The 14,795-nt window shown below is 45.1% G+C and overlaps 1 protein-coding gene across 1 annotated transcript; it reads right to left on the reverse strand.

Annotated features, from left to right (window-relative positions):
• Window positions 1-607: 607 nt before the first annotated feature.
• Window positions 608-11,127, reverse strand: SLC30A10 (solute carrier family 30 member 10). The gene is made up of 4 exons (XM_037406016.1): window positions 10,548-11,127; window positions 10,052-10,135; window positions 6,348-6,584; window positions 608-5,591 (listed from the first exon to the last, which is right to left on the reverse strand). Exons 1-4 carry the CDS (start codon window positions 11,035-11,037, stop codon window positions 5,116-5,118), a joined length of 1,287 nt encoding a protein of 428 aa, XP_037261913.1. The 5' UTR covers window positions 11,038-11,127; the 3' UTR covers window positions 608-5,115.
• Window positions 11,128-14,795: the final 3,668 nt, after the last annotated feature.

Here is a 14,795-nt window from a genome sequence, read left to right on the forward strand (position 1 = left end):
GGCAGATGACCTGATATTGTTGCTAAGGAGAGAGGAACATATAAGGGCACCTCCACAACTGCTGCTCCAAAAACAGCACCTAAACTTGTAGTGTTAGGCCTCATCTCGTTTCTAACATGCACATTCAGGTCGTAAAACCCGAAGTGAGAATCTCAAAGCTCTCCTGAACCTGGTGTTACGCATACAGTCAACTTTCTCCACGCGTCAGCACCCTCACGCACACAGAGGTGCATGCCTGAAGACAGAGAAGGCAGGAGGGTTGGTGAGTTGAAGCTAAACACCAGACAAGCGGGCAGAACCCAGAACCAGCAACCAGCAGCAAAGCACCCACGTTCTGCAAAGAGCCCATCCTGCTGCAGCCAAGATCCTTGCCCAGCACCCCGGAGTTATGGGCTCTAAATTCACCTCCAGCTTAGGAAACGCCAGGCTGCTTGCAGAGAAAAAGCTTTTGAGTGTCTGTCCCCTTTTCTTCCAAACCCATAACAATATTTGCAGCATTAATAAGCTCACAGGTTAAGAACAAACCTTATTCACACAAAGGTCTTAAAGTTATGTGAACTGACACAAGCTCCCTATTGCTAACATACATCAAACTCAGAACAACAGGTTTACTTAAAAACACACTTTATTTATAAGACATTCAAACTTCATTTTGAAAAAAATATAACTGTACATAAAACTTTAAGTAATTTTTCACTTAGAGTTAACAAAACCACGGTGAGATTTACAGTTCATTGATTCAGCAATCATGGAAATTACATTTTGGCGCATTATTTAAATGACATAATGAGCAGAAAAACTGGAGGAAACTTAAGCAACACAACTCCGTAAATGTAACAATCTTATACAGTGACATCCTCATATCAAGGTATCGCTGTTCAAATAAAGTATTTAACATAGAAAGTGCTTCCGCTGTACAGCAGAGTAAGTAGTAGAACCTGTAGAAATCTTCATAGCTTTTGAATTACCTTTTCAGAAACATCCCTTTTACCTGCTTTCCAATTAGTGAGCCAAGCCTTCCCCTAAGGTGTTAATGAACAACTAAAGAACCCTACTGATTTCATTATACCTTCTCAGGTTTACAGACCAACCTTCTTTAAAAAGTTGGTTCAGGTGGAGTGTTTGTAAAGAATTTGAGTATATATAAATATATTTACATGTCAGGATGACTATTTAGACAAACAACACTTCTACACAGACCAGAGGACATAAAATAGTCCTTGGAGTAGCTCACATCAAGCCATCCATAGACCTTGGGTGGTAAACTTGACTTCGGGGAAAATTCAGTTGTTGGCATATCCCCTTCAAAGTTCAGAATAAAAGAGCATTCAGAAGAGTAAGGGTAACAATCAGGTAGGGGAGGGGGGAAAAAGAAGAAGAGCTAAACAGGGTCAAAAGTGGTTTGCAATGGTAAAGTGTATCACGCAGCAAAAAGTGGGTGAATTTTAATAAAACAGAGTGCAAAAATTAAACCGGTGCATAAAAGAGGTATTTCTAAACTGTATTATAGGTACATCACCATGGCCAGAGGGCTAGCAAAACCATACTGCTTATTTTGAAGAGACAAAGAATAAGGGAAACATTAAGAGGAAAAAACCTCTGGTTGCATTACAAGTCAAAATAAGTATTGCGAAGAACACAAGGAAAAGGAAGAGAACTGAAAACCTGGCAGAAAAAAAGGCAATACTAAAAATAGCATCAGATATTTTTCTTTACATAGAAGAGCAAAGGCAAGGCATGCATTTAGGGAGCTGCAGAAGAAGGAGAAGTTAACCATCAAATTGGCACATTTGGCACATACAAAAAGGTGACAAAAAATTGATTCACTTTTAAGAAAAGACCCATAACTGATGAGGGCTAGTAAATTGCTTTTGTATTCAATGCCATGTTAATTTATTGCAAATTTCACTTGTACTCCACAACTATCTGGCAAGGCTAGCAAATGTTTCATTGTCATACAACTGGGTCACGTATGACTGGTTATGGATCGGAGGGCCACGTAAACTGGACTACCTGTTGAAATTCACCTGCATTTTAAGCAGATTTCCTTTGCTACAGACAGTGATGAACAGATAGGGGTAACCACTGCAAGAGAACCCAAATGCCATCACAATGCAATCATAAGGGAGTACTTGAAGAGGACAAAGCAGCACAATCAACCTGCGATCATCAGTAATTTTACATTACTGAACTGGAGGGGGGAAAAAAGCTAAAGAAGCCAAAAGGAGATTTTCTGACAGTGCAATAGGCTACAAAACTGAATTTAGAACAAGTGCCCACAGATAAGGGCAAATACTGAAATATACTGTATTTCAAAATGAGGTAAGCCTACTTCAAGAGAATTAGAAGTGAGATGGCAAGAACTGAAGGGAAATAAGCCAATACAAAATACACACTGGTTGGAACGAGGTCTTCTACAGAAGTAGAGAGGGGCCACCCAGTACAGCCTAGTTGTGACACACTTAAAACAGAGAAGAACAATATTTTGTTGCAGGACTCAAATGCAGGTAAGGATACCGGGTCAGAAACCTTAGCTGAATACCCTGAAAGTTGCTACACAGAAAAAGCAAAGTTCATCTCCTCAATAACATAGCTCTGTTGGGTTTGCTTGCTTACATAATAAAGCAAATTTAAAATCTGCTTGAGTTCTAGACCTGAAGATTTCTATAATCCCTGGTATTTTCATATTTATCCACAGGCAACAATTACAGTACATTCAATCAGACAAGAAAAAAAGTTTAAGAATATTACTTCATTGTATTTTCAGGTTACAACACTTTTAAAAGCTTAAAAAAACCCCACAGTTTTAACAAACAGTAGAAGGATAAAGATGGTCCATTTTGTCAAATGCCCCAACATTACACATACTAGTTTTCTCTAATTTCAGAGTAAACTACTGCCATTCCATCCTTCAATCATTTAATAAAATGCATATATATATATAAAATACCTGATTTAAGACACAAATGCATAATTATGAAAGGGTGGTTGTTTTAGAGGATACCTTGGAAGCAAGTTCTCCCATAGAACTTGCTGTTATTTTGGGAGCCTTCTATTCCAGTTCTCAAAACCCCTATAAATATATTTGTTATTTACATCTAAACCTTGACATTTAAACATCATTATAGATGAAATAAGGACAAAAAAATACCCAGAAGAAAGGGCTGTCTTACTTTATGCCACACGCTTTCAAAAGGGAGAGCAATTCTCAAAACATTTCCTGATTTACATTAATTCATGCAATAACTGCCAAGCAAGATCCTGCTGCCTTCACTTCTGCCGCTGCCAACAGAATCACAGACTGGAGGATCAAGCTTTTAATTATACTAACACATAGCTTAATTTAAATAACACAAACCTACAATGGAAGGCTATAAAATATATTAATTCACCCAAGAATCTGTTTAAAAGGGTTAACTACAAATCTAGAAATGTGCTATTTAGACTGCAATCACGGCTTCAGTACATACCATTTCCCAAGCAGCAGAATATCCTGCTGCATGTTTTAATGTTCATTGACTTAATGTAATTGTCTCTATTAATAAGGAGCTGGCTGCTTTCAAACTGGTGCTTTCCCAGCCCAGGGAGGAAATCCACTTGCCCGTTCTGTTAAGGTGTCACTGAGGTAAAGAGACCACTATTTTATAAATTGTCTCCATGAATAAATGAATGAAACAGCCTGCCCAGGCCACACGGACCATTGAAAGGCTGCTTTTGACAGAAAAACGTATTGGAAACCTTCTGGATCTGAGCTGCACAGCCAGTAAGGCCAAACATTATACTCGGTGTGGATTAGGGAGTGGGTTCCCCCTCCCAGAAACCTGGGGAACACTCCTGACCTAAATCCAGCACCGATGACAGGGCACATCATCTGGTTTTCCTTAGAGCACCCTTGCATGCCTTCAAAAGAGCAAGCAGCACGAGGACCACGGAACTGCTTTACCAAACACACCTTTGTGCAGGGGGAGGAGAGACAGGGCAAAGGGAAGGGCTTAGAACTTTAAAGAAATAATTGAGACTACACCAGGAAAAAATTCCCTGTCATTTTCTGTAAAGCTCCCTCTAAGTGATAATACTGCACATAAAATTTCAAAGGGGCTTTCTTAGTTAATATGATCTTAAGTTATGCCTTAATCATAGAACTGCAGGATTTTAAATGTTCATAATAAACACATTAGCTTATTTATTCAGCATGAATGAAGACAGACACTCAGTGTTTAAGATACTGCAACCATCCCACACAATGATGAATTAAGACCGAGGCTATTATAGCTTCCGTTGTCAGGAGGGGAAAGAAAAAAAAAAAAAAAGAAATGACTGAGTTGTACAATCACAACAAGATAAAAGTTAATTGGATGACTGCCCGCACTTCCACGTGCTAGAATCAGTACAGACAATGTTAGTATTTCTTTGCTTTCGTGACAAGTCTATTCTTTAGGATACTTATCTGTGATTAGGCTAGGACTCCAGTATTGCTAGCAGAGAAACAAGACCAGCTTCTGTTCTGTCCCTAAATACAGGAGTCGATCAAGAAAACAATGCAAGTTCAAATTCCCGAGTGCTTCCCCTCCCCCTTAGGCACTCTTAATTTCATTCACAAACCCCACTGGCCAGAAGCACAAGCGTGACTGTTAAACACGAACTGTCTATGCAAAAATGGGTTTTAAGGATCAGTAAAGCATCTCCACTGAAGTCCTTTATAAATATACAGTACTCAGCCCAGTACAATCATTAACTGGCCACAGGGCTTGCAGGAGAACAGCTCACTTCAGCAGACAAGGCCAGCGTTTCATTCCCAGTGCCACTGGCCATTAACTGCAAGCATCAGTGCAGAGGGCAGCACAGCCCACCCACTCTAACAACAGAAACTCACACATGGTTTGGTAAGGAACTGGATTAGGCTGTATCAGAAAAAACGTTAGACGCACGCAACATCCTTCGTGGAAATATTAACCCTTATTTCAGATACAAGGGGGTTTCAGGCGTATTTTGGTTTACAGCTAAAGCACAGAAATCTTTTAGCCACACCAACTTCAGCTACAGCCACCAACGCCCCCCTTCCCAGCCAAGACACGCTTGTTCCACAAAAACATTACGTGGAGTAGGGGGAACTGCCTAAAGTCGTGTACTGCTCAGCTGCGATTTGTCATCGGATGCATCACAATTTTTCACATTTTTAATGCTATCCTCTGCCAGTGGGTACTCAATAGGGATTTCAATATCATTTTTACATGAACCATTGTCTTTATGCGGTGCAGAAAGGCAGCTATCATTTTTCTCGGTATAGCCATTACTTTTAGCCAGGGGGGGCTCCCGCTGGCTGCAGCACAGCTGAGAGTCACAGGCTTTTGAGATGCAGGGTGAGCTGCACAGTAGCTGGGAGGTCTTGCGGTCGATGTACTCGGGCTGGATGGTCACAGAATGGATCCCTGCTTCGTGGAAAACCTTCCGTATTTTGTAAGCAGCATCTTGGTAATCAGTAGGGGTTTGGCATTTGATATGAAGAGTAGCGATATTCTTCCCACCTGCAAGCTCCCAGACATGCACCTCGTGCAGGCTGCTAACCCCTGGTACACGAGCTAGTCTGTCAGCTGGAAGATATGAAAGAAAGATATTAGAGGCTTTGGTGTACTGGCTAATTACTAGCTTTCTCATTAAGAGCCTCATCCGAAGGCAGCAGTCTCTGAACTATCTTTTGGAAAGAGCTGTACTTTGTAAAATAGGTCTATGCCCAGCTGCTTTCAGTTCAGCCTCCAGGTGACCACAGGAGCAGGCCACCCTTCCTTTTGGGTTCACCCATCCCTCAGGCTCCCTAATGGCAGTTTAGCAGCTGTTCAGAGAAGCAATGTTAAAGCACCACTTCCTTGGCCAAAGGCTCCACAACTGCTGGTTTCTTTAGCCCTGAGCATGGTAACACTCCAGAAATAACCAGTGCTACCCCACAACTAACCAGTGTGAACAATGCCCCAATGCCACAACATTAACCAACCCCACTGGGAACTTCTAAGCTGTTTTGGAAGCCTTTCAGAAGAAGCTGCTGCAGGGTTGGGAAATGCTGTAATTTGGTGGTGTTTCTTTCACTAACACCCCAAACAAAGCATTCATAGCTCAAGACCTGGTATTTTTAATGTATTGTTGGAGTACCACATTCTCAAAATGCATGCTTTAACTAATCCAGAGAGATTTGAGTCATGTTGCTAGGACACAGGCATGTGACTATTTCTCACAGTCCTTGAGAATTTAGAGCTATTATGAGTAAATAAGCCAAACATGTCATTCCAGAAATAACATATGCATTGAAATATATCATTAAAATTAATCGCATTTCAACAACAAATTTGACTTACTCAGTAGTTGCATATTAACACCTTTGGGAACCATCTGCAACAAAATAATTGAGGTCTCTTTGATAAGTGGGAAGGCAGAAGACAAGATGATGAACACCATAATTATTGTCAGGCTTGGATCAATGTAGCACTGCCAATTACATGGAGCATTCCCCAGAGGAAGTACATGGAATATTGTAGCAGCAACTACCACGACCACAGATCCAAGTGCATCTCCCATAACGTGCAAAAGAACACCTGAAACAAACGGCACGATTTCCATTAGTGAGTTTTTATTTTGAGAGGGGAGGAAAGTAATGCTGCATTTTTCAAGTCTGTTCTACTTGACATGAAAAAATGCGGTTACTCCAGGCACTAACATCATAAGCAAAGTTTTCAATAACAGCTTTCAGGAAAAAAAAAAAAAAAAAAAGAAAGGGAAATACTGACTCTGAATCACAGCTGCATTATTGTGGGATGCATTATTAAACATGTAGGGTACGCTGGCAACTGCAGTCCAACTGCAATGCCATGGCAACGTAAAATGTGTTTGCCTAAATGCCTGCAGATTATTAAGAGATCCTGGCACATTAAATCTCAATTCTCAATTAAAAATTGATGACTAAATCCATCCGTTCTACCCTGGAAGCAGAGAGAGCCACAGACCACCCCCAGTAACAGTTATTCCCCTCCATCAGCTTCTATGACGCTGTTGAAATCTATTCTTACGGCTCCAAACGCCCTCAGACTCCAATTTTTGGATCAAGCTTGATTATAGTCAAATTAAACCTTGTCCCACCAACTCTACTAGCCCTCAGACCCCAGAAATTCAGAATCTGGTTTGACAGTCATACATGGATGCCACAGTTTAGTATGTGCCTGGACTACTCCGAATTAAGAGGAATGCTGGGTACCGCTTTTTACATCTGTAAATATGTTTTTGTACAAAAGATAAAGACACAAAACAGGCTCTTGTAATAACATGTTTTTAGCTGCCCTTTCAACTACATTGACCAAAGCAGTCTTCTTGCTATAAAGTTACAATAATCGAAGAACTCTTTTTCTCTTCCTTTTTGTTTCTTTACTACTCTACAAAACCTTCCCTCTTCCAGTCATTGCTCAAATGCACTCCAGTTTTGTCAGTCCTTACTGTTCGGACTCAGATTTCATTCCACTCCATGCCTAATTCATAACATTTCTAAATATATGAACTTAATTTCTTCGTAAATAATTTCTATTTGGCGCCTGTAAGAGAATAAAATGGACCATCTCCTTTCAACATCCCTATGGCAAGCACTTTCAAGAGCTTCACTCCAATTTAATCATTTCCTCCTGGCTCGAAAAGCCGTAAAAGGCTCCCTCCGAAACTCATTAGCACCAGAGTGAGGAGTTTTGACTCTTTGGTGATGCTTGGTGCTGGATAAGTCCTAGAGCTGTGCCTGTGCTGCTGTTTCTTGCCAGCTCCGTGCACGAACATTGATCTTCAGTGTGAGAAGTGAAGGCATAACCACTGGAGTTCTGCCGAATCACTTGGGTCAGATAAGAAAGTACAAGCTTCCAGTGAGCCCAGCTCTTTCTGCTGGAGTCAGGCGTGTTCTGCCCCATTTGGCAGACTCCCACAGGGTTTTACTCCTCCTAACAGAGTTGCAGTGTTTCCTTTTCATTTACAAATAATCCTGATTCAGCATGGGCTATCAGCTATTGCACTAACAAGAAGGACAGGCAGGATGCAATTGCCAAGGCAACTAACTAGAGAGCACAGCTTAAAAAGAACAGGAAAAGGTCTCAGAAAGTCTTCCCTTGAATTAAGAAAAGAGTATGTCAGAATTTTCATAAATTATGAATGGAGAATAAGGAATTTGGAAAATGCTTATTTTACATTACTAACATCATTAATACCTACGTCTTGGTTACGCACCACATAATGAGGGCCTACGCAGAAACGAACCCATTTCCCTATCAGTCCCCAAAGCTATGGTTATAAGACAGAGAGGAACACAACTTTTTATTAAATCAAGTCAGTATGGTAAGACCATGGCATAGGTAATGCATAGTTTCCAACAGCTTGTGTTGGAAAGTCTGAACTACTCTGCATATGCTCCAGAAGTAAAAAGAATAGTTTTACACTAGTAATTAATCCTGTCACAGGCAGAATGTATGGATTCCTGTTCCCACCACTTTTAAAATCAAGGAAGCAGCTCCTCTGCCAATCCATTTTGTCCAGCCATGTTTTTCAGGGACCCTCCAATTCTATAATGCACAGATTTTTTTGCCAAGTGATGATGAAGTAAGCATAGCTATGTAACTAACTTGAAAGGAAAAACAGATTTTGAACCAGAATTTGAGAGACACGTAGCAGCGGCTACAGAAGCAAGGAATATTTATAAGAACAACAAAAATAGATTTTGCAAAGATGACATGCTAAAGTGGCACTTAAAGAAAAATTCTCTTTTTAAAAATCAGAGATGACAGGTATCTTAAAATAACTGACATAAAACTCCTTATCCTCAAAAGTTTCTAGCATCATTATGCCTAAGCACTGTTGCTCAGGCAAGGCCTTCTCTAAAATATACTCAGCAGTTTCTTATTCTTCTCTCTTCCACCCCTGAAAGTGAGTTTGGTCTTCCTGCTCCAATAATCTCACCACTATAATGCCACAATATCCAGTGACACTGATTTCCAGACATTCAGGAAAGTGTTGTGGCTCTAGCACATGGGTTGATTTCCGAAGTGTCCTTCCTTACAGCCATATTTGTGTCACTCTGAAAATACTTTTGAAAGACAGGTTGATAGACACACACCAAAAAAAAAAAAAACAAACCAAAAAATACTCAACAACAAACTCAGGTGCTTGACTGCCATGTCAACCTCTTAAGCTGAATTGATGTGATGCCAATTTACATGACTTTGGAGGTATAACAGATGCTAACAGGTGACCTTTAGAAGCCTGAAACTACCATTCCATTTCAACTTTCTGATAGCACTTTCTTTGTGGACAAAGTCAATGTTTAATATACTCAAAGACACCCACTCTGGGTTCTGCTCAGAATACATATGTAAACATGTATGCATATAAACACCTATACAGAAAGAATGAGACACTTATTTATTCCTAGAAGTAACTATACTGTTTCATTCTGCAAATACCCGGCGACCTGCTGCATTACAATGTAAGAAGGGCTGATCCTGTCAGAGGGACAGGTTCACAGTTCAAGGACCTGGAAAAACAACGTGCAGAAGCACCTTCCTGTTGCTGACAGTAAAACATTAGCAACCCTGGGATTTAAAGAAATTCTGTTTTCTGCCCAAAAGCATTTTGGAAGTTGAAAACTGTTCAACTACTACAGCAGTGATGCTCCAAGAAGCGCCTTATATCTGCCTGCTTTACCCTCCCATAAAGCCTCCAGCGACTTGAACTTAGTGCAGCAGGCTTTGCCTCCTTTCCAAAAAGTTCAGCTGCGATTTTCTAAAGAATTAAAACCAAAATGTGAGCACACTTGGAGCCAATTCAGCACCACGCTATTTTGTCATTATCTCTGCTGCATCAATACAGCCAAAACCTTTCTGCTAAAGATAACTGGGTCCATACACACAGAAGAGTCCTGGGCTTTTGCTCTTTTCTTACTGATATTTGGGGGGGGGGGGGGGGGGGGGGGGAGTTTGAAATGGAAACCAGAAAGTGTTTAAAGTGAATATAATATTAGCACTATACTCCCGTGCTTTACCTCTGATGTTCAAGGCTTCGGACTTTTTCTCTTTTTTCTTCTCAGACCCCTCTTCAGGGCTTTTTTGGTCATTTGGTGAATCACCTGCATTCAAAGAAGAAACGCTGTGTTGTGTATAAGTTCTACAAACAGAAAAAACATCAACCTTCTCAAAACCAACTTATTTCAAAGATGACGAGCAGACATACAAGAAGCCAGAACACTTTCCACGCAGCACCCTCCGAGCAGCACCTCCTTCCCCCCGCCCAAGCAGCCGCCCAGCAGCCGGGTGTAAAGTACAAGGTGACGGAGGCAGCGCTGGACGCGAAACCCCCCATGGCCCACGGGTGGGCTCGGGGCGCTGGCAGGGCCCAGCCAGGGGTGCAGCAGGTCGGTGGGTCCTGAGGGCCCCCGGGAGGGAGAGGGCGGACGGGGAGGGAAGGGAAGGGTGCAAGGGATGGGGAGAGGTCGCCATGGGAGAGGAAGGCTGGCGGGCGAGGATGCAGCCGAAAGGCACCTGCTTCATCGGCTGCCCCGGGCAGGGGGCCACGGGCCGTGGTGGCGGCGGGTGGGTGGCGGCGGCGGCAGCAGGCGCCCCAGTCCTGGAAGACGAGGAGCCCCACGAGGTTGACGGCGAGGCCGAGGGTGCCGACGATGAGCACCAGCTGGGCGTCATCGATGGGCTCGGGCCGGGCGAGGCGCAGGATGGCCTCCACGAAGATGGTGAAGCAGAGGGCGGTGAGGAAGACGGCGTTGCTGAGGGCGCCCACCGCCTCGGCGCGGCTGTAGCCGTAGGTGGCGCGGGGACCGCGGTGGCTGCGGCGGGCGATGCGCCCCGTGGAGAGGCCGACGCAGAGGGAGATGAGGTCCGAGAGCATGTTGAAGGAGTCGGACACCAAGGCGATGGAGTTGCCCAGGTAGCCCGACACCAGCTCGGCCACGAAGAAGCCGGCGGTCAGCACCAGCATGAAGATGAGGCGGCACGTCTTCCCCGAGTACCGCCCCATGGCGACGGCAATGGCGGCCACCGGCCCCGCGGCCGCCCCGCTCCCGCTAGCGCCGGGCCATGCCCCGCCGGCAGCAGCGCCGCCAGCCGCAGCGAGGGCGGCCGAACCGGCCCTTAACGCCGCCGCCGCCGCCACAGGCCCCGCCCGCCGCCCTGCCCCGGGGGGCAGCCGCCCGCCCCGCCGGCACCGCACCGCACCGCTACACGCCACCGCACCGCACGGCACCGCTACACGCCACCGCACCGGTCCGCCCCACCGGCACCGCACCGCACGGCACCGCTACACGCCACCGCACGGCGCCGCTCCGCCCCACCGGCACCGCACCGCCCCACCGCCACCGCACAGCACAGCACCGCTCCGCCTCACCGGCACCGCGCCGCGCCGCGCCGCCTCACTGGCACCGCCCCGCCACACCGGCACAGCCACACCGGCACCACGCCGCTCCGCCCCACCGCACGGCACCGCACGGCACCGCACCGCCCCACCGGCACCGCCCGCACCGCCCCACCGGCACCGCGCCCCCGGCCGGGAGCTGCGGACCCCCCGCCCGCCCTGCCGCTGCCCGGGGCGCTGGGAGCACCTGCCGGTGGTACCAAACAATCCAAACCCGAAACCAACCGGAGACCAAGGGGCCACGGGAGGCGCAGCCCCCGCTGGAAGGGCCCCCCGGCACGGCTGGGCCGCCCGCCCGCAGAGAAGCCGCCGGCTGCCCCTGGCCGCCCGCCGGGCCCCGCCGCGCCGCCGCCGGGGCAGGATCGGTGCCGGATCCAGCGCTCGCGCCCCGGGATGCTTCCCCGGTGGCTTAGTGGCCAACTGAAAGGACAGAGTGCCATCTACTGAGCCAGTCACTGCCCGCCGCCAGCCTGTCGAAACCGGTGTCAAAACAGTGCCTACACGTGCACCATCACCCTGTGAGAAAAATCATGTCATGCCTTTTCTTTAACCTACAGGATAGTCTATAAGAAGTGTAACAAGTGAGTAAGTCTGTCTTGTACTCATAGATATTTTTTGTTGTTACAATGGCTCTCGGGAATGTGACACCCCTGCGTGCAAATGGAAAAAGGACAGAGCCAGGCTGCTAATACAGCACCTCGAGATGATGGGAGCAACTGACTGATCAAAGGAGGTGCTGGGAAATTAAGTCATCCTCAACTGTGAGGTCTTGATAACCTGACTGGACTCCAAAATAATAAACATAAATAAAAGACATAAGACCTAAATAAAATAATGTCCTTAAAATGGTATTCTGCAAGAGTCTGGAGCATTGCAAGTATGCAAGAGGCTCACCGGTGCCAGAGTTACTGCTGCAGCAACAGCAGCACCTGCTGAAGTGCCACATCAAACATATCGCCAGGCTTGACGAAAGCTATCAGAGATATCTATCTCTCTATATGTACATATATATATATACATCGCTATCAGATAATCAGCCAGCACAGCCAGGGAACACCAGCATGTCCCCCCTCCCAAAGATGGTGTTCTCTACAGCCGGAAACTCATTAAAGCCCTTGAGAATTTCCTCTTTATTCTAACTCTGGAGCAATTGTATTTTGACTGCGAATCGAGTTTGAGCCCTCGCTTGAATACATCTTTTAAATGAGGCCTCTCAATTCCACCTCAATTCTGTGTACACCGCCAAGGCCTTTCTTGCTGTAACCCAAGATGTATCTTAACCTCTGGAGTGGGCTTGCACAGCCATTCAGGGAATCATCCCCCACATATCTGCAAGGATTCACACGCACAATTCCCAGTTAACTGGAGATTCTCATACATCTCCTTCACATATTCAATGCCCGAGCAGTCAAAGTACCCTGCAGTATTCAAATTGACAAATGCGTAAAAATAAATGTCTGGAAAATAATCTTACCATAAAGACAAACACAACAGTGGAAGCAGATAATTTATATCGATACACATTCAGCTCTGTAGGTACATGTACCAACATAAGATGACAGATCTTAAAACAGTTGTGCCAAATAAAAAGCAGTGTGACACAGGTTGAACAAGAAGAAGAGAAATACATGAGAGTTACTGGAAGTTGACTAGACTATTAGATATAAACTTTAAAATGACAGACTGTATCTTCTTTACTGTAATTAATGATAGAAAATTCTGCCTCTGGCACTTCACTCATAATAATAATAATGAAAAAATATCACTGCAGCCCAGCTCATTGCACCTGCATAGAACTGAAAAGAATTTCCAGGGGTTCTTATTTTAGGAAGTGATATGACACAGTAGCTGGAACATCGTTATTCCTTCTGTACAAAATATACATTAATTCTCTTTGAGAAAAAGTAACACATCATAGCCCTGAACTCACTTCAAAAACCAAAATATATCAGTTATTTTGAAGAAATAGTGCTAAAAATACTATTTTCAGCAAATGAGGCTGTGACTAAGTCCGCTGGCGTGGAGCACAATTGCAGATGACTCACTGAAGTCAGGAGCAGTGCACATGCAGAGCCTCCGACCCATGGAGGCTTCCTTCTGCCCACGACCCATGGTGGTTTCCTTCTGCCCCTGACCCATGGAGGCTTCCTTCTGCCCACGACCCATGGTGGTTTCCTTCTGCCCCTGACCCATGGAGGCTTCCTTCTGCCCCTGACCCATGGAGGCTTCCTTCTGCCCCTGACCCATGGAGGCTTCCTTCTGCCCATCAGGCTCACGCACCTCAGCCTGCCTCTCACGGCACAGCGTCGGTCTGCAAGCCACACGCTGCACAGGAACAGAGCAGTGTCTGTGCTGGGTTAGACCAGAGGTCCAGCTCTGTCTCCGAACTTTTTCCAGTTCCCATCTACATCTTTTGTAGATGAGGGAACCAAAGCCGCACAGTTTTCAGGACACAGGTCAGCCACAGACTCAGAGAGAAGCACGGCAAAGGTCCCAACTCTTCCTTTACTCCTTTCCCAGTACTGCCTCACATTTGATTCCCATTTGTCTTCTGACTTCAGGGAACATTTTTTATGGAACTGATCATTCTCTCCTGCTTTCTGTTACTCGTCTTCTCTCCACTTGCTTACATACACGAGGGCCTTTCCCTTCACACTATGGCTGCTTGGAAAGCCTCTTGGAAATCCAAGCTTTTGCTCACCCCACTATGCATACAAGCCTCCCCAGCCCTCTCCACCCAGGTCCCACCATCACTTCAAGACAAACAACTCCCAAAACTGCCATCCAAAAAAAGCTACACCAATCTTCTTGTTCAGGAAGTCATCATTTCAATAACAAGAATAATTTATTCCTGTTTTCAGAATGAAGTGCATGTTATCCCTGTAGCTCTTTTGCACCTTGATCTTCTTCCACATAGTCCAAAATAAAGTCTTGATCCTGCACGTAGGAGGCACCGACCCCATTAACCAGGGGTTTCACTCAGGCTCTTTCCCCCTTGCAGCACTACCGTCCTGCTTGTGCCGATCCACTTCCACTATCAGAACATTTGATCTCAAATCCTTTTAGAAAGGAATCATGTTTCTGATTGTTTTGCAGCATGCTTAGCATCCTTGTGTGTTTTACACTGACTGCAGATATTCAACAACATAACGTTACAGTTCCACTTATCCACCCAGGACTGAGATTGCCTGAGCGAGCTCCGTACTATTAAACAAAACCATCAGCCTGGATATCCCAGTCTCTCTAACTATGCTGAGTTGAACAAGTCCCTCTTAGGAGGTTCAGAAAGGGTTGTCCAAGCACCTTAGTTTTCTGAATTATTTACCAACTTTAGTTTCAGCTACGATACTGCTGCAAAAGTTGTT

Source organism: Falco rusticolus, chromosome 12 (assembly GCF_015220075.1).
Source record: "Falco rusticolus isolate bFalRus1 chromosome 12, bFalRus1.pri, whole genome shotgun sequence".
In the NCBI taxonomy this organism is placed as follows: Eukaryota; Metazoa; Chordata; class Aves; order Falconiformes; family Falconidae; genus Falco; species Falco rusticolus.